Source organism: Canis lupus, chromosome 8 (assembly GCF_048164855.1).
Source record: "Canis lupus baileyi chromosome 8, mCanLup2.hap1, whole genome shotgun sequence".
NCBI classification, from domain to species: Eukaryota; Metazoa; Chordata; class Mammalia; order Carnivora; family Canidae; genus Canis; species Canis lupus.
Window position 1 is genome coordinate 54235996 of NC_132845.1, and position 21077 is coordinate 54257072.

Genomic DNA, 21077 nt, shown 5'->3' on the forward strand with positions numbered 1-21077 from the left:
CTTGTGGCTTGCCCCACTTTGCCGACCTCAGCCAGCCTCCGAAACTCACACTCAGCCCCACGGAGGGCAGTGTGGGAAGGACTGGGGAGCAGCCCAGTGCTTCTGTCTGTTTGCTGTGGGCCAGGGAGGCTTGGGGAGACAGAGATCCCTGAGATATCCTGTACCTGGTTTGAGGGGACCCAGGTGCCAGCAGAGGGCTCAGGGTTGAAGGGTTCAAGAAACAGACACCAGCTCACACCAGCTCAAGGGAAGAAGTGGTATTTATTATAACAGTCCAGGAATGTTTCTTGGGACCCAGGGGAAGAAACTGTGTCTGGTCTCTCAGGGGATGAGTCTAGGAACCGGAAGGCAGGAGGACTGTCTCTCTTTACCTGTCCTTCATTCTTCTCTGCCTCAGTCTAGCTAGCAGGAAAGTGGACCCCTACTGCCCCAGTGCCCCCTTATTACAGTTGGAGCCACATGCAAATACAGATTTGACCCCTCCAACCCAGTCGCTGGGGGTGAATATCTGGTTGGCCCAGCCTGGATCAGGCATTCTCTGTCTGACCCAGTCATTTCTGACCCAGGCCATGAGATTGAGGGAGTGGGGGGCGGTGTCCCAGAAGAGGGACTGCTTCCAGGGAAGGAGGATCCTGGTGGCCTCCTAGTCGGGGGGTCAGACCTCATAGCTTCTTGTCCAGAGAAACCATGAGCCTGGTGGGGGCTTTTTGGAAGACATTGAGAGGGCCCAGGAGCTAAAGAGTCTCAGGTACGGATGGCCAGCCCCTGACCACAAAATGTGACTACAGTGAAGCCTTTAAAGGAAGTGCAGACTGAGTCTGCCATTGAATGGGGGTTTGTCTGCACCTGTGGCTTGAGGATGTGAGCCTCACAAGGGCAGGACACTGTGGCCTCTTTATCTCTCATCCCTAGTGCCAGGACTGGGGCCATGCTCTGCACACCGTAGGTGCTTTATTCAGAATCAGGGAGGGGAGGGACACCTGGGTGGCTCAGCGGTTAAGCATCTGCCTTCAGCTCAGGGTGTGATCCCGGGGTCCTGGGATCGAGTCCCACATCAGGCTCCTTCCATGGAGCCTGCTTCTCCCCTCTGCTTTTGTTTCTGCCTCTCTCTCTCTCTCTCTCTGTGTCTCTCATAAGTATATAAAGTCTTAAAAAAAACAAAATTATTTAAAAAAAATAATCAAGGAGGAGATGGAGGAATGCTGAACTCACTTTGGGTGCCCTCTTGCTAAAGGATAACATTCATATAAAACATAAACCCCTGTGGGCCATTTTACAATAGTTATTAAAATAAAAAATACAGTTCCTATGGCATCTGGAGATAGCAGACCTCCAGAGAATCGTCCTCAGCCAAAGTGTTCCCACTGGAAGTACTATAGGCATTTGGGGAGGGACAGTTCTTTATTGGGTGGGACTATCCCATATATTATAGGATATTCAGCATGTCTGCCCCCCACCCAATAAGTACTACTATTCTCCCCTGTTTTTTTTTTAAAGATTTATTTATTTATTTATTCATGATAGAGAGAGAGAGGCAGAGACACAGGAGGAGGGAGAAGCAGGCTCCATGCCGGGAGCCCGACGTGGGACTCGATCCCGGGACTCCAGGATTGCGCCCTGGGCCAAAGGCAGGCGCTAAACCACTGAGCCACTTAGGGATCCCCTCTCCCCTGTTTTTATGGCAACCTAAAATGTTCCCTGCCATGTATTTGCAAAGCCCACACGAGGGGGTACCCACCTCAGTTTAGAACTGGTACAGAGGTATTTATATCAGCATCCAAATTTACATATGCAAAGATACTGTTTGTAATAAAGAAAAAATGGCAATAGCTCAAATGTGCTTATTTAAATTATGAACTATGGTCTTAAGAGAATACTGTATTTACATTAAAACAAAGATGATGTTTTCATGTGATTTGACTTGAAAACAGTGCCATGGTGTGTGTGTGTGTGTGTGTGTGTGTGTGTGTGTGTGTGTATTTGGGCGGGGGAGGAGGGAAGATCCATGAAAAGCCATAGGGCAATATGGACATAATTAGAATAAACAATGTTAGCTATTTTTACTTTTAAATACTGGTAAGTAAAAAAACAAATTGAAATACAATACAGTCCCACATTTATAAAAAAAAATTATATACACACATCTTAGCATCTACATAGCAAAAACTGATGGAGGAATTTGTACCCAAGAGTTAACAGTGATTCTCTCTGGGGGAGAGGGTGCCGTTATGGGAGACTTTATCCACGTTATATATATTTTTGAACATTCAGGAATTTTGAACTACATATACATATTGTGTGCAGAAAAGGACTTGTAGAAGAAGAAAAATAAAACAAAACAGCCAGGTAACCTCCCCTCTGCCAAACAAATCAATAAATTGCCCCTCCTCAAAATTTCTATAAGGCATAGTTCAAAATTCTCACCGAGGATGGGAGCACTCGTGGTCCCCAGGGATCCTTCAAGTAGGCTCTGTTCACCCCACACTGCTCCTTGTTCCTAGAATAGGTTTCCCTTTTCACGCCTCTGCCTGCAACCTCTTTAAACCGATGTCTCAGTCTGGTCTGTTAAAATGATTGTCCTGGCTCCCTCAGGATGTGGTTTTAAGACACCCTGGCCTGGCTATCTCTTGTGCATCCCCTGGGGCATCTGTCATCCTCTGACTCAGCAGCGGCCTGCAAGGCTGGGAACTGATGGCTCTTCCCATCCCCTATACTTGTAGAATGACCAGTTATGGACCAGACGTGCCTCTCTTCATTGCCCACCGTCCTAGGTAACCGAAGGCCGGCTCTGTGTGGTTCCTGTTGCCTGTGGCAGCTTCAGAGGGGGACAGCAGCTCAGTTTTCCAAACCTCCCTCTCCCTGGTGCTCCTCCACAAAGCTCAAGTGTTTTTTTGTTTACTGTCGACATGGCAACCTGGGTGGTTCAACCAAAGTGGCCACCTCGAGTTCCTCCAAAGAGGCACCACCCTGGCAGGTACCAGGCATGTATTGTGAACAGTCCAGTTCTGTCACTATCAAGGCCTTCCTCCTAGTTCCCTGGGGAATAGTGGCAGAGTCCTTCACCGCTGTCTTGAATGTCAGACAGCCAAGCGAGGATGTTTATAGTTTACAATAATGTGGAAAAGTTGTAAAGTGCTTCTGCTCTGGAGTTAAATTCAAATGGTAGAATATAGAGTACAGTTATAGCTTTGTAAAACACACTCACACGTGCATGCACACACATACACACACAACCAAAAACCCGGTAAAGAAGTATATCAGTGCACCAAAAGGGATTGTCTTTGGACAGGATCTAGAACAATCATATTCCCTTTCTACTGCTCTGTCATTTTTTCATTGCCTAGAATGAGCATATATATGTTTTTAATTTTTAAAAAATTTTTTAATAAAACGGGAAATTTTATTTTTAAAAACTGTTTTCCTGGTCTGGGTGTATCTCGGGGATCATTCCGTATCAGCATATATAGATCACCTCTCCTTTCCTTCCTTCCTCTTTTATTTATTTTTTTAATTTTTAAAAAATATTTATTTATTGTCAGAGAGAGCACGCACAAGCATGGGGAGCAACAGAGGGAGAGGGAGAGGTAGGCTCCCCACTGAGCAGGGAACCCGATGTGGGGCTTGATCCCAGAACCCTGGGATCATGACCTGAGCCAAAGGCAGATGCTTAACTGACTGAGCCCCCCAGGCGCCCCTCTCACCATTTTTATTTTTATTTTTATTTCTTTTTTTTTTTTTTTCTTTTTTTTTTAAAGTTTATTTAGAGAGAGGAGGGGAGTAAAGGGAGAGGGAGAGAATCCCAAGCAGACTCCTCACTGAGTGCAGAGCCGGACACAAGGCTCCATCTAACCATCCTGAGGTCATGACCTGAGCCACAATCAAGAGTCAGATACTTAACCAGCTGAGCCACTCAGACACCCCTCGCCTCTTGTATTTTCTCTTGTATTTTTAGAGTGAACTATATTCTGGCACATGATGTACATGAATTTTTTTAGCCAGCTCCCCTCTTGGGAGACACTTTGATTGTTTCCTCCTTTCTTTTCTTTACAGACAGTGCTGTAATAAATCTCCGTATATGTATATCTAAGCAGACTTTAAAATGCATATATATTTCATAATACTTAAATATGTACAGGGTAAAAATAATTTGAGTTATATCCAAGGAATAGTGATAAGTAAGCCTTACTCCTCTGATCCCTGTTTCCCTGGGGTATGTCCTTCCAGAATTGTTCCTTGCATATATAAGCATGTACATGTATATATGACCCTCCCTTTTTCTTCTTTTACGGAAATGTTAGTTGACTATTAAACCTGTTTTGCACTCTGGTGGCTGTCTTCCCATATTGGCACAGACGAGCTGCCATCAGCTAGCACTTACGTAACAGCCACCATGGGAAGGACGGGCACTGCTCTGCACACTTTGCTCATTTGAGCTATATAGCAGTCCTGTGAGGAAGGCTGTAGAGAGTAAACCTGATGCTCTGAGATCTTAATCGCTTGACCCTTCTTGTGACTGCAGCGTGCTGCAGCTTATTTTGTTGTATCTTGAGGGCTAAATATCGTCTGCATGCCCCATGTTGTATTGAACCCATCCCTCATGGACCTTGTATGAAGGTCGTTTCCAGTCCTTTGCTACAGACAGCTCTTCCATAAACATTTCTGTCCATATGTCCCTGTGCCCATGCAGGAGTACACCTGCCAGATAAATCCCCAGGGGTGGAATGGCTGGAGCCAGACATTTAGAACTTGGCTGGGCAGTGCCAACTACTCTTCAAAGAGGTTGCTACTACTTCCCATGCCCTTGTCCCTTGTCAGAAGATTTTGGTGATTATACTTAGATTTTCAGTCCACCAAGGGTGACTCTAACAGCTTGCTCAAAGGACAGCAATTACCCCAGAATGAGACTGAGATGCCAGTGTCTGATGACTCACTGGGAAGAGAGACATCCCTGTCCACCAGAGCCCCAGGAAGCCCCACCCTGGCGGCACTGGGCTTCTGTCCCTGCCCAGTGGCCACAGGAAGCTCTATGACTTGGGGCTCTGCCCACTGCTTTGGAAATGCAGAATCTGACAGGGAAGCTTAGGCATCTAGCATCCAGAAAGCTTTGGACCTCCAGAAGTTGAGGGCCTGCTGGGCAGATGAAGGAAAAAGAGGGTGACACTGGCAGTGGGCAGGAGGCCACCCGGTGACCTGGTATCTAAAAAACAAGAGGGGACACAAGCCCGACTGCAGGGACTCCTCTGTCTGAAGCCTGTGCATGTGCTAAAATGCTCAATTCCAAAGTGCTTGGGTAGCTCAGATGGTTAACCTTTGGCTCAGGTTATGATTTCTGGGTTCTGGGATGGAGCTTGAACAGCAGGGAGTCGGCTTCTCCCTCTCCACCTGCCCCTCCCCTACCTCATGCTCGCTCACTCGCTCTCTTTCATAAATAAAATATTAAAAATAAAATGCTCAAATCCTGTGTGGAAATATGCTAGGATACAGAGGCCCCCTTTTTAAATTTTACTTTGCAAATGTTTTTTAGCAGCTTCATTGCAATATAATTCGTCTAACATACAATTTACCCATTTAAAATGTCCAGTGCAGGGGCACCTGTGTAGCTCAGTCAGTTAAGCATCTGCTTTCAGATTGGGTTGTGATTCCAAGGTCCTGGGATCGAGCCCACGTGTCAGGCTCCCTGCTCAGTGGGGAGCCTGCTTCTCTTCCCTGCCTCCCACCTGTGCTCTCTCTCCCTATCTCTCTCTCAAATAAATAAAATCTTTAAAAATAAATAAAATATCCAGTGTAGCAGCTTTAAGTATATTTACACAATTATACATCCATATCACCACAATCAATTTTAGCCCTAATTTTAGCCCACAATCAATTTTCATTACCCTAAAAGGAAACCCCACACCTCTTAGCCACAGCACCCCCCATATATGGATCCATTTCACCCAGCTCATGGCAACCACTAATCTACTTTCAATCTCTATGGATTTGCCTGTTGTGGACATTTCATATAAATAGGATTATATAACGTGGGGTCTTTTACGTCTGGCTTCTTTCACTTAGTACAGTGTTTTCGAGGTTCATCCACACAGAAGCAAGTGTGTTACATTGCTGAATACTACCCCGTTGTATGGATGGACCACATTTTATTCATCAGTTGCACTGCATTTGGTTTGTTTCTCCCTTTTGGCTTTTGCAAATAATGATATACGAGTCATGTGGACACGTGTTCATTTCTCTTGGGTAGATACTTGGGAATGCATTGCTGGGTCATGTGGTCATACTTTCTGCTGGGTTCTCCTTTTGCAAAAGAGCAGGGGAGTGGGGCTTGATGGCCTTGGTCTGAGTTCTGGGTCTGCAGTTCCTGGTTGCTGCAGGTCTATAGGCAAGTTTCCACCTTGCTCTGTGAGCCTCAGAGGTGCAAGCTAGGAATCTGTCTCAGGAGGGGCTTCCCGGGGGCAAGGGCATTATGCCACCCTGGGGAGTGTTACTGCTTTACTGGTTATTTTTTAAAGATTTTATTTGCTTATTAGAGGGAGAGAGAGAATGCCTGTGCACATGCACATGTGGGGAGAGGGGTGGAGAGAGAGGGAGAAGCAGACTCCCACTGAGCAGGGAGCCCAATGTGGGGCTCGATCCCAGGATTGTGACCTGAACCGAAGGCAGATGCTTAACCGACTGAGCCACCCAGGTGCCACCACCTTTGCTGGTTATTATTTCCAACCTTCCCATCCTTCCCTCTCCAGCCGTGGCTCTGAACCCGACTGGGTGGAGGACACCAGAAACAACTACTCTTTTTGACAGACTTCTTTAGGACTTTTAGCTGTGTTTCCTTGGCAATAATTTGTTCAGCTGCTTATAGAAGTAATCCGTGTTCCTTGCAGAAAACGATGAGAGTGTAGCTATAATTGCTATTCAGGTGCTAGTGTGTATTTAATTTCAGTCTTTTCTTTTTTTTTTTTTTAAGATTTTATTTGTTTATTCATGAGAGACACACAGAGAGAGAGAGAGAGGCAGAGACTAGGCAGAGGGAGAAGCAGGTCCATGCAGGAAGCCTGATGTGGGACTTGATCCTGGGACCCCAGGATCATACCCTGGGCTGAAGGCAGACTCTTAACCGCTGAGCCACCCAGGCATCCCTATTTCAGTCTTTTCTGTATTTCACTATAAATATAGACTTGACTAAATAGGGATTTTTATGACAATAATAAGATCATGTGTATTATATGCTCTTGGTAAGCACAGTTTTTCTTGGCAAACAAATGGTGCATATCTTTCCATATTAGTAAATGTGGATCTAGTTTATCTTTTTTCTTAATGGCTCCCCTTCAGCCCATTGTATGGCCATAGCACAGTCACTGTAAGGTTTGCTTCTTGTGGGGGATACTTAGGCACTTTCTAGTTTTTTGCTGCAGTAGTCAATGCTGAGTTTCATGGAAATTGCCTAAAACCTCTAGTTGCACGTGGTCCAGAGTGGGGCAGCCGCACAGCACTGTGGTCTCTTCCCTAGTGAACAAGGGAACTTCCCCAGTTCTTCCTGCTTCTTCTATGTGTCTTTGCGTATAGATTAACCCTTAGACTGTGAGCCAGGAGGGGCAAGCCAGGCTGACATAGAGCTACGAGTTTCTTAGAGTCTACAGAAAGGATGATGGGAGAAAACATTTATAACATCCACTGGGAGAACAACAGCTGATATTTCAGGGAGATTGGAGGCAGCCTCCAGATTCTTCCCCACAGAAGATCAGAGGTCTTGATTGCTGTGTTGCTGGTAGTAAGAGTAGTGATATAAATACAGCGCCAATAGCAGTAACATCCTATGTTGCAAAGAAATGGCAAAGGCATGACCCGAACATCTGGCCTCACTTCTGGCATATTACAGGAAATTTGTTGTTACTATTATTACTATTTATGGATTTATTTTTATTTTGTACTCTCAGGCTTTGAAGAACCAAGGGTTTTTCTGTTCTCTAGGCAGGGTTATGATTTTCTTTTTGAGAGCCTCCCCTGGGTCTCCTGTTCTGTTTAAGATACCACACCAACAACTGAGTTTGGATCTTTATTATTTTTAAAGATTTTATTTATTTATTTGAGAGAGAGAGAGCATGAGTGGCGGTAAAGGGGTAGGGGCAGAAGGAGAGGGAGAAGCAGACTCCTCACTGAGCGTGGAGCCTGATGCGGGCTTGATCGCAGGACCTTGAGATCATGACTTGAGCTGAAACTAAGAGTTGGATCCTTAACCAGCTGAGCCACCCAGGTGTCCCACACCTTGATCTTTTTAATGGCTGATACTTCTATACCAAGTGTATGGAATCATCCCCTGTGGACAGGCAGGTTTTTGGCAATGCCTGAGTTTCGTCTGGCATTGTAAGCACAGACCCATCCTTGGGCTCCTCACCTGTGCACACCTGGGTTGGTGATCAGGATGACTGCGTCACAAGTCAGTGAAAGCACTGCCAGATGGCTGTCAAAGGTGACAGTACCAGCTTCCACTCCCCTCCATGTCTGGAAGTACCTACTTCTCAGGCTTCCATAAACACCTGTTTTAATTAACCTGTTGGGTAAAATAGAACACCAATGATTTGCAGCTCATTACAGGCCTGTTGAACTGTAATGAGCATTGCAACCTCAACGAGCCACTATTTCTGGGAGGGGGAAACAGGTCTACCCCAGGTGTAGGGGCAGGAATAAACTTGGCCACTAGTAGTCAAAACATTCTTCATTGTCTTTTGTAAACAAGGAAATGGAGATTCACACAGCCGTGGGTGGAAACCAAAGTCCAGGGAACAAATCTTCATCTAGGACCTTTTATATTGTGCTTTAAAAGAAGAGTTAGTTGCATTAAACCCATCAGTTGCCAACAAGGAGTAGCATGATTCTTTTCTGGGTTTGGGAAAAGTAATTTTGATCCTGTGAAACGCCACACCCTCAAATTCTTAAATACTTTTTTCCTTGATTGTTTTCAGTTGGAGCCACAGCCTCCAGCCAGGAGGTAATTTCTCTTGGTACTCCTCACTGAATGGGGGAGTCAGGGAGCGTTTGAGTCACTGGTTGAGAGAGTGCAGCTGGAGAGCCATGTGTCCTGCACAGAGCACCCATTTGGGCAGGCTCAGAACACTGCAGGTTCCTTGACAGGCTGGGGTCAGAGTCTGTCTCTGCTGTTCACAGCTGCCAGAATATGAGAGGAGACTGGTACTTTTTCATTTTTTTTTTAAGCACAGAGATTCAGGAACTGTTTTAGTTATAAACATGTCTGTGGCAGGGAATAACAGGGAAAAATCAGTGACAAGCTTAAAGTCTAACAGTGGAGAACCATAGGTGAATGATGACATCAGTAATGACCTAGCTATTCCAGATAACTTGTAAAATCATGATGTCATGTTTGTGTTTAAAAATTTAAGTGTTGGGGATCCCTGGGTGGCTCAGCGGTTTAGCACCTGCCTTCGGCCCAGGGCGTGATCCTGGAGACCTGGGATCGAGTCCCACATTGGGCACCCTGCATGGAGCCTGCTTCTCCCTCAGCCTGTGTTTCTACCTCTCTCTCTCTGTCTCTCTGTGTGTGTCTCTCATGAATAAATAAATAAAATAATCTTTAATAAAATAAAATAAAAATAAAATAAAAATTTAAGTGTTGGGGGCGCCTGGGTGGCATAGTCGGTTGAGCACCTGTCTCTTGGTTTTGGCTCAGGTCATGATCCTTGGAGTCCTAGGATTCAGCCCTGTGCTGGGACCCTGGTCAGTGGGTGTCTGCTTGAAGATTCTCTCCCTCTGCCCCTCCCCACACTTGTACACATGCTCTCTCTCTCTCTCTTCCAAATAAAGAAATCTTAAAAAAAAAAAAAAATTAAGTGATGTGTTCTCTGCCTGTTGGAGTGTCATTTAGGAGAAATTTTTTGGAGAACTCCAAATTTGTACATTTTAAATGTGATCCAGCAACTACACTTCCAAGAAATATGTCCTACCAAGATCTTGCACAATTGCATAAGGATTTGGGTACGAGGGTGTTCACTTTGGGACTGACTGCCTGTACTAGTAATTATCGGAGAGAATCCAAATAGCCATCAGCCCAAGGTTAGAGAAATACCATAAGGCACATTTATAATATTGTATGCCTTACAACTGCAGAAGGGAAATTGGGCCAATTGTATAGCCTTTCATATGACATAGAAAGACCTCCAAGGCCCAGTGTTCAGTGGGAAAAAGGAAGGTGCAGAACAGAATGGGAGGCTCTGGCCCGGTGCTATATTCCCGTGTGTTAACAAAGGCAGAGGGGCAGCCCGGGTGATTCAGTGGTTTAGCGCCGCCTTCGGGCCAGGGTGTGACCCTGGGGTCTTGGAATCGAGTCCCCCATCAGGGTCCCTGCAGGGAGCCTGCTTCTCTGCCTCTCTCTGTGTCTCTCATGAATAAATAAATAAAATCTTAAAAAAAAAAAAAAGGCAAAAGAACAGACTTCCAGGGTAGTCACATTAGCAGCTGTCAACTGTGGTTTTCAGAGCAATGGGTCAGAAAGTACTTCCACTTTCTACTTCACATTCTGTAGTGCCTGTGGCTTTTCTACAGTAAGCAGATCATATATTTGGAATCAGGAAAATAATCAAGATCACTATATAAAGTGATCCCATGGCCCACTCTCCCGAAGGGCTGTACAGTGTGATTCCAGTCTTTCAAAAAATGCGTAGGAAGGATCTGGAAAAGAACAAGTCCAAAGCATTGACGATCGTTGCTCTGGGTGGACGCTGTGTGGTGGATTTGAAATTTGTCTTCTCTATTTTTTGAGTGTTTTCATGAAGCATGAATTAGCTTACGAATTGGAAGAAAGAAATCCTGGGCTTTAATTTTAGATTTTGCAGAGATTGGAAAGCCTCAGTGAGGAAGCCCTAGCCCATGTGAACCATACTTGTCCATGTACTATGTGCATGTGTTTCTCAGAAAACTCAGTTGCTCTGCCTTTTCTCTTCTGGGCAGGATCCCAGCCATGAGGCTGAGGCTCAGGCCGGGGGCATGCTTGGGGTGCTGACCTGTCTGGGCCTGAGTCCGTGGGAAGCCTGCAGAGCTAGTCCTCGTGGCTGAGAGACACTGATGGAGGGTGAGAAGGTCTGGAATTGCTGGGTCTGCCATCCACAGTGTTCATCCCACCATCCAGCCCCCTCCCTGTGGTTCAGGCCTCTGGCCTGGAAAGGAATTGGGGCCTCACAGATTCTGCAAGTGGCTGCAGGGCAGAGGTTCTGATTCTTTAGGGAAAAGTCAGGAAGAGATTGCTACCGAATATGAGTGGAGGAGTGTTTGGAGGGGACAGGGAAAGATTCCACTTGGGATTTTATAATCAATAAAATGAGCTTTTTATTATTTTTAAAAATTTTTATTTATTGGAGAGAGAGAGAGGCAGAGACAGAGGGAGAAGCAGATCCCTCACTGAGCAGGAGCTGGACGCAGGACTCAAACCCAGGACCATGATCATGACCTGAGTCAAAGATAGCCATTCAACCGACTGAGCCACCCAGGTGCCCCTAAAATGAGCTTTTTATTTTATTTTTTAAATTTATTTTTAAAATATTTTATTTACTTATTCATGAGAGACCTACAGAGAGAGAGAGAGGCAGAGACATAGGCAGAGGGACAAGCAGGCTCCATGCGGGGAGCCCAATGTGGGACTTGATCCTGGGACTCCAGGACCACGCCCTGGGCTGAAGGCGGCGCTAAACCGTTGAGCCACCCGGGCTGCCCTAAAATGAGCTTTTTAAAATAAAAAATGGGCTTATGTCATGATACTGTTGAGAATCAGCCTTATCTCCATAATATACCTTGGTCATCTTTCCCACTGAGTACCCAGAAGCCCTGGTTCTCAATAGGTTTTCAAAGGTGGGAGGGTTATTTTTGATCACCACAATGATGCAAGGCCACTAAGGCATTGAGAAGGTAGAGGACATGGATGTTAAAAGCCTGAAATGGGCAGGGCAGTTCTGCACAAAGAATTTTCCTGCATCCCCAGGATCTTGGAATGTCTCATGGAAATCTGTTTCTAATCATCTGAGCCTAGAACTTAACATTATGTTAATGTAAAGGCAACACATCTTCAGCGTGGTTGGAAATATTCTGAGTTTAGGAGGGTTGTGTTGTCTACGATTTTCATTTAGGGTGATAAAATTGGGCATATTTATGGTTTATACAATATTTACAGGTGATGTTGGCTCTGATAGGGTCCATAATTCCTACTAATAGGATAATAAGCACAGTTGTTTGGAAGGGCTCTTTAGCATTTTAAGTGGATATAATCAAAATGTATTTAGCCAGTCCCCACAGATGGACATTTGGGTTGAATTCAGTTTTGCACACAACAACACCTTTTATATATATATGTTTGCAGATTTGTGTTTGTACTTCTCTAGGACACTTTTCTAGATGTCAGATTGCTGGGTCAGAATAAAAGAATTCACATTTTTCATCTCAGTACATTGCCAGGTTGCCTTTGGAGGAGTTTTAGACCCATTGACCCTATGCGAGGGCATCCATCTCCCGGTGTCCTGACCAGCACTAGTTATTAACGGTCATTAAATTGTTTGCTAGTCTAGGAGTACCTGGCTCAGTCAGTTATGCATTCAACTCTTGATTTCAGCTCAGGTCATGATCTCAGGGTCCTGGGATGGAGGCTAGAGTTGAACTCCCTGCTAGTTGGGGCATCTGCTTGTGATTCTCTCCCTCTCCCTGTCCCAACCCCCACTCTTGCTCACGCTTGTACATTCATGCTCTCTCTCTCTCCCCCCATAATAATAATAAAAAAATATTTAAAATGTTTGCCAGTCCAAACAAGGTGGGATAAGGGGTTGGTCTCTTATTTTTATTTTCAACTTTTTGTTTACAGGTGAAATGGTGTGTGCTTTCCTGTGTGAATTATGTTTCTTTGGTTTCATAGTTAATTAAGATTTGTCACTTCTGCCCATGGGACGGCTGTGCCCACGTGAGAACAAATAGCCTTTGGGGAACTTTGTTCTTGAAAGGATAATAGATGGGAATATTTCTCTCTCTGATGTTGTCTGTCTCCCCAGAGCTGGGAGACGCTTGGGAAATCACAGGATGGGAGGAGGCTGGACAGCATTGCCCCAGAAGCCCCTGGTCTCACATTTCCCTTTGCCTTTTGCAGGAAGCTTGGAAGCATGCGATTGAGAAGGCCAAACACATGCCTGACCCCTGGGCTGAGTTCCACCTGGAAGATATTGCCACGGAATGTGCCACACGTCACAGGTCAGCAGCTTGTCTGGGGGTGCTACATGGCCCCAGGTTCAAGGACTCCTTGGGGGTGTGGGTACTGCTTCTGCTCATAATCAGTGAGGCCTAAGTACCTTTGGAGGTCAAGAATGGAATAATAATAGTATCTGCCAATATTTGAGCATTTATGCATGCTTAAGGTGCTTTGCATCATCTCGTTTACTCCTCAGGATGGTCCTCTAACATGTGTCAGGCAGGCCTGAGCCATGCTGTAGTTAACAAATAGTCCAGTGGCTCAATGCAGCAGCAGTGTGCTTCTCACTTAAGTGAAGTTGGGTGAGAGCCCAGGGACCCTTGGGGGCCGCTCTGGGATCCAGGTTTTTCCCATCTTGTGGTTCTACTGTCTCACCACATGGCTCCTACAGTTGCCATCAAAGGGAAAGTGAATGCATGGAGATCCATGTGGGCTTTTTGATGCCTTGGCCCTAGGAAGATTAGCAAAATGGAACTATGAGCATCTAGATTTCCTATTTGAAAAGGCAGAAAAGAGGAGTTATCTCAGGGGGTTTCAAGGAAGAAAACAGAGAATACCACAGAATACCACCACCAAGAATAACTGTGATGACAATGGCTCTTATATATTGAATACATGTGACAGGCACTGTTTGAAGCCCTCTATGTGTGTGTATTCATAAAAAAGCCTGAAGTAGGATTCATGTCAAGTATTTGGGACCACTCTTGAGAATCTGATGAGGGCCATTCTAGAAAGTTGCACACTTATGTCTAATTTTGTGTTGGACCTATCCTGGAGTCCACCCCCTTGTCCTGTGACCTCTGTAGACCCCTCTAGGCTGAATCCTCTAAACCAATAGCCCGAGGCCCAGAAATGTTCCAGGGGAGATGGAGGTTTGCCCAGGGTTACTTGGATGGTTAATAAGCCAATCTCCTGACTCTCAGTTCACTGTCTTTGAATTAGTCAGAACTCCATATCAAAGGCTGATGACAGAAACCCAATTCACAGTGTTAAGCATAGAAGGGAATGTTTGGCTCACACTTGTGACTTCAGGTAAGGCTAGTTCCAGATGCTCCAAGGACACTTTGGGCTTTTAACTCAGATAGACTCTCTTGTATCAGTGGCACAGATGTTCCCTGAGAGCCCCATATTTCATTTCATCCAACAGAAGAAGATCTTTTCTTTCTCAAAAATTTTTTTTAAATTTTTTTTTAAATTTTTATTTATTTATGATAGTTACAGAGAGAGAGAGAGAGGCAGAGACACAGGCAGAGGGAGAAGCAGGCTCCATGCACCGGGAGCCCAATGTGGGATTCGATCCCGGGTCTCCAGGATCGCGCCCTGGGCCAAAGGCAGGCGCCAAACCGCTGCGCCACCCAGGGATCCCTCTTTCTCAAAAATTTTTAAACAAAAGTTCCATAATGAAATGTCATTGTTCTGGCTTTGGTTATATGCCCCTCTCTGAACCAGTCATGTGCCAGGAAGCTTTGCTCTGATTCGCCATGTCTAAATCACAACCCACAAGCCAGAGGGTCCTAGGGGTCAGTTCCACCCAGCCCACATATTCTGAGAATGGAGGACGGTGGTTCCCCAAAGGGAAGTTGGGGTGCTATTGGAGAAAGAATGCTAGGCAGACAGAAATGGTGTACCCTTCTATGTCTTTCTGCAATGTGTCCCTGCTTCTGTCTTGTGAGGAGATGGCATGCACAGAGCCTGGCATGCACCCCTTTCTGATCGCAGAAGGCCAACCTCCTAGCAGGCACTGGGGGTCATGCTGGCAGCTGAGGTCAGCATTGTGGGGGCCCCAGTAGGGCACAATATGGACTCTGTTCATCCCTGCCTATAAGGCCAACATGGTGACTGGTTGAGCACACCAGGTGACCCAGGCAGGCCCCTGGGAAAGCAGGCTCCCACATGCTGAGCTGGCTCTGTGTGTCCTGGAGCTCTGGGGTCCAGGGACCAAGCTGAGCTGTTTGTTTCCTAACTAAAGTGCTTAGAAACTCCAGAAAATTTCTAAACTGGAAGGCTTCCTCCTCTATTCCTGTTTTTTTTTTTTTTTTTTTTTTTAGATTTTATTTATTTATTCATGAGAGACACAGGCAGAGGGAGAAGCAGACTCCATGCAGGGAGCCCGATGTGGGACTGGATCCTGGGTCTCCAGGATCATACCCCAGGCCAAAGGCAGCACTAAACTGCTGAGCCACCCAGGCTGCCCTCTATTCCTGGTTTTTAAAGAATGCTGGTGTAGGCCGTCCCCTGTGTTGAGACAGATTTCCTGTTCACATGGATTGTACACAGGCTGGCTAAGAGCAAGAATCTGGTTGAACCTGACCTGGGTCTGAATCCTGGCTCTCGGGCAAGTTACTCACCTCTTGAGCCTCAGTTTCCCCACCTGGAAAGTGGGCACAGTAATTGTGCCAATCTCACAGAGCTACTGCAAAGGTTAATTGAAGAAATCTGTTTTAATGCCCCACAGATAATGAATGCTTAGTGAACTTTGAGCAATTCTGACATTCATGGTGTCAGTGGCTGGGAAGGACAAATGAGATCTGTCTGACATCCCATATCTCTCCCGTCCCTCAACTTCTGGGTGTCCCTTAACCTTTAGTCTTGTTGGAAGTGAGGGTAGACAGTTTTCCTTTACCTTGGTAAAGGTAATAATAGTAATAATACATAGTAATAATAATAATCATTGCTGTTATTTATTGAACACAGTACTTGCTGTGGGCTGTTGCAGGCAAGTAGCAGCTCTGGTGGGCATCCCCCACCCTCCACCCCAGCCTGGGGGAGGTTACCTGCCAGGCTTCTGCTTGTCTTTACCCGTAGAGGTATCAGGCTCTGAGAAACCTGTTCTCACGGATCTGGGAGCGGTTTGGAGTCCATCCCGCTAAAGGGTGGGCCGGGGAGGCCTCCGCTAGAGCTGAGAACACCTCAGCCCTAGGGGAGGTTTTAGAATTTAGGGATTTACTGAAGTGAGGAGCTCTCCACCAAGCAGGTCTGTTTGAGGCCCAGCCAGGCCTAGGGGCAGATTTGCTCTGGGAGGATTCCTGAGAAAGGAAAGATGAAAATGTTCTGGAACCTTCTCTGTCTCTCTCTGCTTTGGGTGTCATCCAGCAGCCCCTTTCTCAGCTGGACTCAGAGGCAGGGTGCCCCCTACCCCTTCCTGCACCAACACACATGCCCAGCTACCTATGCTGGGCCTCACATAGGTACCCAGCAAGATCAGGGTACTGCTGCCTCCTGTCCTGGGACATGCACCATTTGTTGTGTTGACTGGTTAAAATAAGGATATTTATTTATTCAGCTGTTCATCCAACGTGCATTTTTTAAGCTTCCACACGTACCAGGCCCTGCAGTGAGGATGACACACAGGGGCCTGCCTTTGCGGCATTATAGTCCAGTGCAGGGGACCAGATGGGGAACAAGCCCACAAGTGCCGGAGGACATGTCGGAGAGGAAGGGGCAAGAGGCCAGTGTGTGCGGACCCGAGAGGGGAGGGAGACGTCCACAGACCCTTCATGTTTAGCCAGTGGGTGACAGGATCATGTTATAGATGCTGTGCCCTCAGGGTGGCTTCTCTCTCCAGGTACAATGCTGTCACTGGGGAATGGCTGGAAGATGAAGTTCTGATCAAGATGGCATCTCAGGTGAGCCATCCCCAGCCCAGTGAGCACAGAGCTGAGTGGGCATTCTTCCTGAATAGACTTCTATTCCTGTTCCCTCCCCTTCACACTCACTTAATTGTTTTAACTAAAGGGCATTCTTTATATTATTGTGTATTTATTTTTTAAGATTTTATTTATTTATTTGAGAAAGAGACAGAGATAATGAGAGATAGTAAGAGACAGCAGGAATGGGGAGGAGAGGGAGAAGCAGCCTCCCCACAGAGCAGGGAGCCCAATGCAAGGCTCGATCCCAGGACCCTGGGACTATGACCTGAGCCGAAGACAGATGCTTTAACCACTAAGCCACCCAGGCACCCCTGTTTTATTTGTTATAATAATTTTATTGAGATATAATTCATGTACCATACAACATACCTATCTACACTGTATGGGTTCAGTGGTTTTTGGGTTTAGAGTTGTACAACCATCACCATGATCAATATAGAACATTTCACCGTTTCTAAAAGAAATGTCATCCTTACCCACCAGTAGCCAACTACCAATCCCCAGATCTCCCCCAGCCCTAGACAACCACTAATCTAACCCGTCTCTGTAGGTTTACCTATTCTGGACATTTTATGTATTTATCATACATCAGAAGTTGAACATACCTTGGCACTCTTGTCAAAAATCCATTGACGTAGGCATCCGGTAGTTCACTTGGTTAAGCATCTGCCTTCGGCTTAGGTCATGATGCCATATCCACCTCCATGCTTAGCGGAGAGTCTGCTTTTCCCTTTCCCTCTGCTGCTCCCTCTGCTCCTGCTCGCTGTCTCTCTCTCTCTCTCAAAATAAATAAAATCTTTAAAAATATACCAGTTGGCTATAAATGCATATATCAGTTTTCAAAAATTGCGGTCATCACTTAAACCTGAGTCATAAAAGGATTCAGTGGCTTGTAGCCATCCTTTTGGAAAAAAAAAAAAAAAAGAAAGAAAGAAATAGACTAGAAAATGGAGCACCTCCTGCATTGTCAGAGGCGGATGGTTTTGCAAAACTTTTTTCTCATGTATCATACACTCCAAAAAGGGTGCGGCTTGATGAACTTCATAAAGTGAACACTCTGTGTAACCAGTGGCCCCCAAAAGTCCCCCTCCACTATGGTCACTACTCCCTTACCCCTGGGGGAAGCACCAACCCGGAATCTATTGCCCTGGATTAGTTTTGCCTATTTGTGTACTTCCTATAAATGGAGCCATGCCATATGTATACTTTTGAGTATGGCTGCTTCTCCTCAGCATTTCATCTGTCACATTCATACTTGTTTTTGCTAGCCCTATAGTTGATAGAATAATAAAGAATAATAGAAGAGAACAACAGAATATATTCATTCTCGTTGGTGTGTAGTATTCCATCAAGTGAGTAGACCTAATTGATTTATCCATTATACTGTTGGAGGACATTTAAGTTGTTTCTACTTTTTCTTTTTCTTTTTTTTTTTTTTAAGATTTTATTTATTTATTGGAGAGAGAGAGAGAACCAGGGGAGGGGCAGAGGGAGAGGGACAAGCAGACTCTGCACTGAGCCTGGAGCTGGACATGGGGCTCGATTCCACAACCCTGACACCATGACCTGAGCTAAAATCAAGAGTTGGATGCTTAACTGACTGAGCCACCCAGGTGCCCCTATGCTGTTTTTCTGTTATAGAAAACAGAAAAGCAGAGCTTTTCTGACATTCTTTGACATTCACTGTTACCCCTATAACACCTTCACCCCCTGAGGCCTCTTCCCCTCAGCCACGGTGCAGGGAGGGTGGTCTTGTCATCCCTGAAGCCTCCAGGCTAGAAGTTTGCTCAGGCTTTAGAGCTGAGGTGAAGGAGGGAGGGCCCAGGAATTTTAGGATTGAGATGAGGTCCAGGCACCGATTTGGTGGGTGATGTCCAAGTAGGGGAGTCTTCCTACCTCAGGACTGCTTCTGGGTAGGACATGGAGACTGATAATCGTCTGTGTGGTGTCTTTCAGCCCTTCGGCCGTGGAGCAATGAGGGAGTGCTTCAGGACGTAAGTGACTCAGCCTGGCTCTCAGGGCCCTGCCCAGACTCTCTCAGGCTCCCAAGAGTAGGGGCATTGCAACATTTCTGGCTAAGAAGCTGAGACAGCAGCCTCTACTTTTTGTAGGCCAAGCTTCTATCTGGTCTCCTTTGGACCACACATTTGCCCTGGCTGTGGGGATGGGCTCGGGGAGAACATGGGAGTATCCCATTGACCTCTGCTCTGGTGTTTGGAGGCCAAAAGATGTGGGAAAAGAGACCTTTAGCTATGTCCCTTAAGCCTCTTCCCAGCTCTTTGAAGGATACAGTGGGTCAGGCTGGGTCCCTGATGAACCCAAGTGCCCAGGCTGCTGAAGATCCTCTGCTGCTTCCCCCAAACCCCAGAAAGAAGCTCTCCAACTTTCTGCACACTCAGCAGTGGAAAGGAGCCTCCAACTACGTGGCAAAGCGGTACATTGAGTCTGTGGACAGGGATGTGTACTTTGAGGATGTGCGTCTACAGATGGAGGCCAAGCTCTGGGGAGAGGAGTATAATCGACACAAGCCCCCCAAGCAGGTGCGTGGTGCCCCTTCCTGCCACCTTCCCACACAGGGCCAGGGACTGGAGACAAGGGCAACAGTGGTTCCAGTCACAGTTTCCCTTCACGGTCTTAATAGTACCTAGTAACAACCATCCTCTATTGAGCATGATGGGCCAAACACACTCTGTGCAAAGAGTCCTTTCTTCCTAAAAACAGAGCTCTGAGGCTGTTTGAGGTTAGGATGTTTTTATACCATTTACAGATGAGATCTGTTAGGATTTTTGTTTGCAGATGTTAAAAACCCACTCAAGTGGGCTCAATACTAAAAAGGAATTTATTGCCTCATGTAACTGATACATAGGGCTGGCCACAGGTATGGACAGATCCAGGACCCAACAGGATGTTGAGAATCTTCCCCCATCTCTAGCTGAGGTGTTCCTCTGTGTGGCATCACTCAGGCAGTTTCTCCACTTGTAGTGGTGTGTCGACCACTGGCACCTGCAGGCTCACTTTCTGTCTTCTCAGAAACCTTGGTGGCATGACAATACCTGTTTTCCCAGAAGTTCCAATGAAAGTCTCAGAACTGGGTTTCATTGGCTCTGACTACGTCAGGTGCCTGTTGCTGAGCCAATCACAATAGCCAGGGGAGGGAATATGCAGATTGGGTAGGCCTGAGCCATGTGCTCACCCTTAGAGGCAGCAGTGTGGGTCCTTCCCCCAGACTATGTAGCCTGAAATTGGTGGCTCCCAAGAAAAAGCAGAAGGAGGGAAGGATGGATAGCATGTCTGCCCTCTGGGAGCCCCAGGTTCAAAGGGGTTAAGTGACCTGCCTGTTTGGGAGCCAGGGTTCAAATCCAGGCATTCCAGGCCCCTGCCCAGTTGGCTCCTTCACTTGAGTCCCCAGGTTGTTTAGTGACCCTGGGGCAAGCAGAATTTCCTGTTGCTTGTAGGCATTTGAGAAACAGCACTCCTTGTCTCTGCCCTGGCCAAATTCATAGCTTAGCTCTCCCATTGTTTGAATACCTACTAGATAATAGGACACTGTCTCCTGGGCACCTCAGGAGAGCCACACTTCCAAGAATCCAGCAGAATTTATTGAGTACCTGCTGTTTGCACGGCTTTTGGTTAGGTACACTTGGGGTAGACACAAGAACCCACAGTCCCCACCCATGGGGTCTGTGACCTCCTCAGTAATTTGCTACATGCCGTTGGGCCTCCTATCTCTTCCTCCCTCAGCTTGTTCCTGCCTCAGGACCTTTGCCCTGGCTGTGCCCCTGGCCTGTATCATTGTCATTGCCTCTCTCCACCGCCCCAACCTTGCATGATTTGCTCCTTCTCATAGTTCAGGTCTCAGCTCATATGTCACCTTCTCAGCAAGGCCACCCCAGGCCATCCTAAATGGAGTAGCCCTTCTACTACTGTCCTCTGTCACGGCTGTCTGTCTATTCTAGTTTCTTTTTGTTTCAAGCAGTTAGTGCTGTCCAAAGGAGACTTGTTCCTGTAGTTAATATTTTGGTTGCCTCTCTCCCCCAGGGGCAGGGATTTTATCTGTCTTGTTCACTCTATCACAGTGCCTAGGTGCTCAGTAAATAATGTGATTGGCTGAATTGAGGAAGGGAAAGGAATGTAGTTGTCCGAGGGGGAACCGGCCATCCCTCCATGGCTGCACACCTCCAGCTACCCCTCCCCCAGTGAGC

At 46.4% G+C, this 21077-nt stretch overlaps 1 protein-coding gene across 7 annotated transcripts in view; it reads left to right on the forward strand.

Annotated features, from left to right (window-relative positions):
* EEF2K (eukaryotic elongation factor 2 kinase) overlaps positions 1-21077 on the forward strand; it is a 65315-nt gene that overhangs the window by 20754 nt on the left and 23484 nt on the right. For all 7 annotated transcript variants that reach the window (XR_012035582.1, XM_072836129.1, XM_072836133.1 and 4 more), the window contains exons 3-6: positions 13127-13227; positions 16791-16851; positions 18832-18869; positions 19244-19415. Coding sequence is in view for 6 of the 7 variants with exons in the window: in XM_072836129.1 (XP_072692230.1) it covers positions 13127-13227; positions 16791-16851; positions 18832-18869; positions 19244-19415 (372 nt within the window). In the remaining variant the exon portion in view is untranslated. The remainder of the gene's footprint in view (positions 1-13126; positions 13228-16790; positions 16852-18831; positions 18870-19243; positions 19416-21077) is intronic.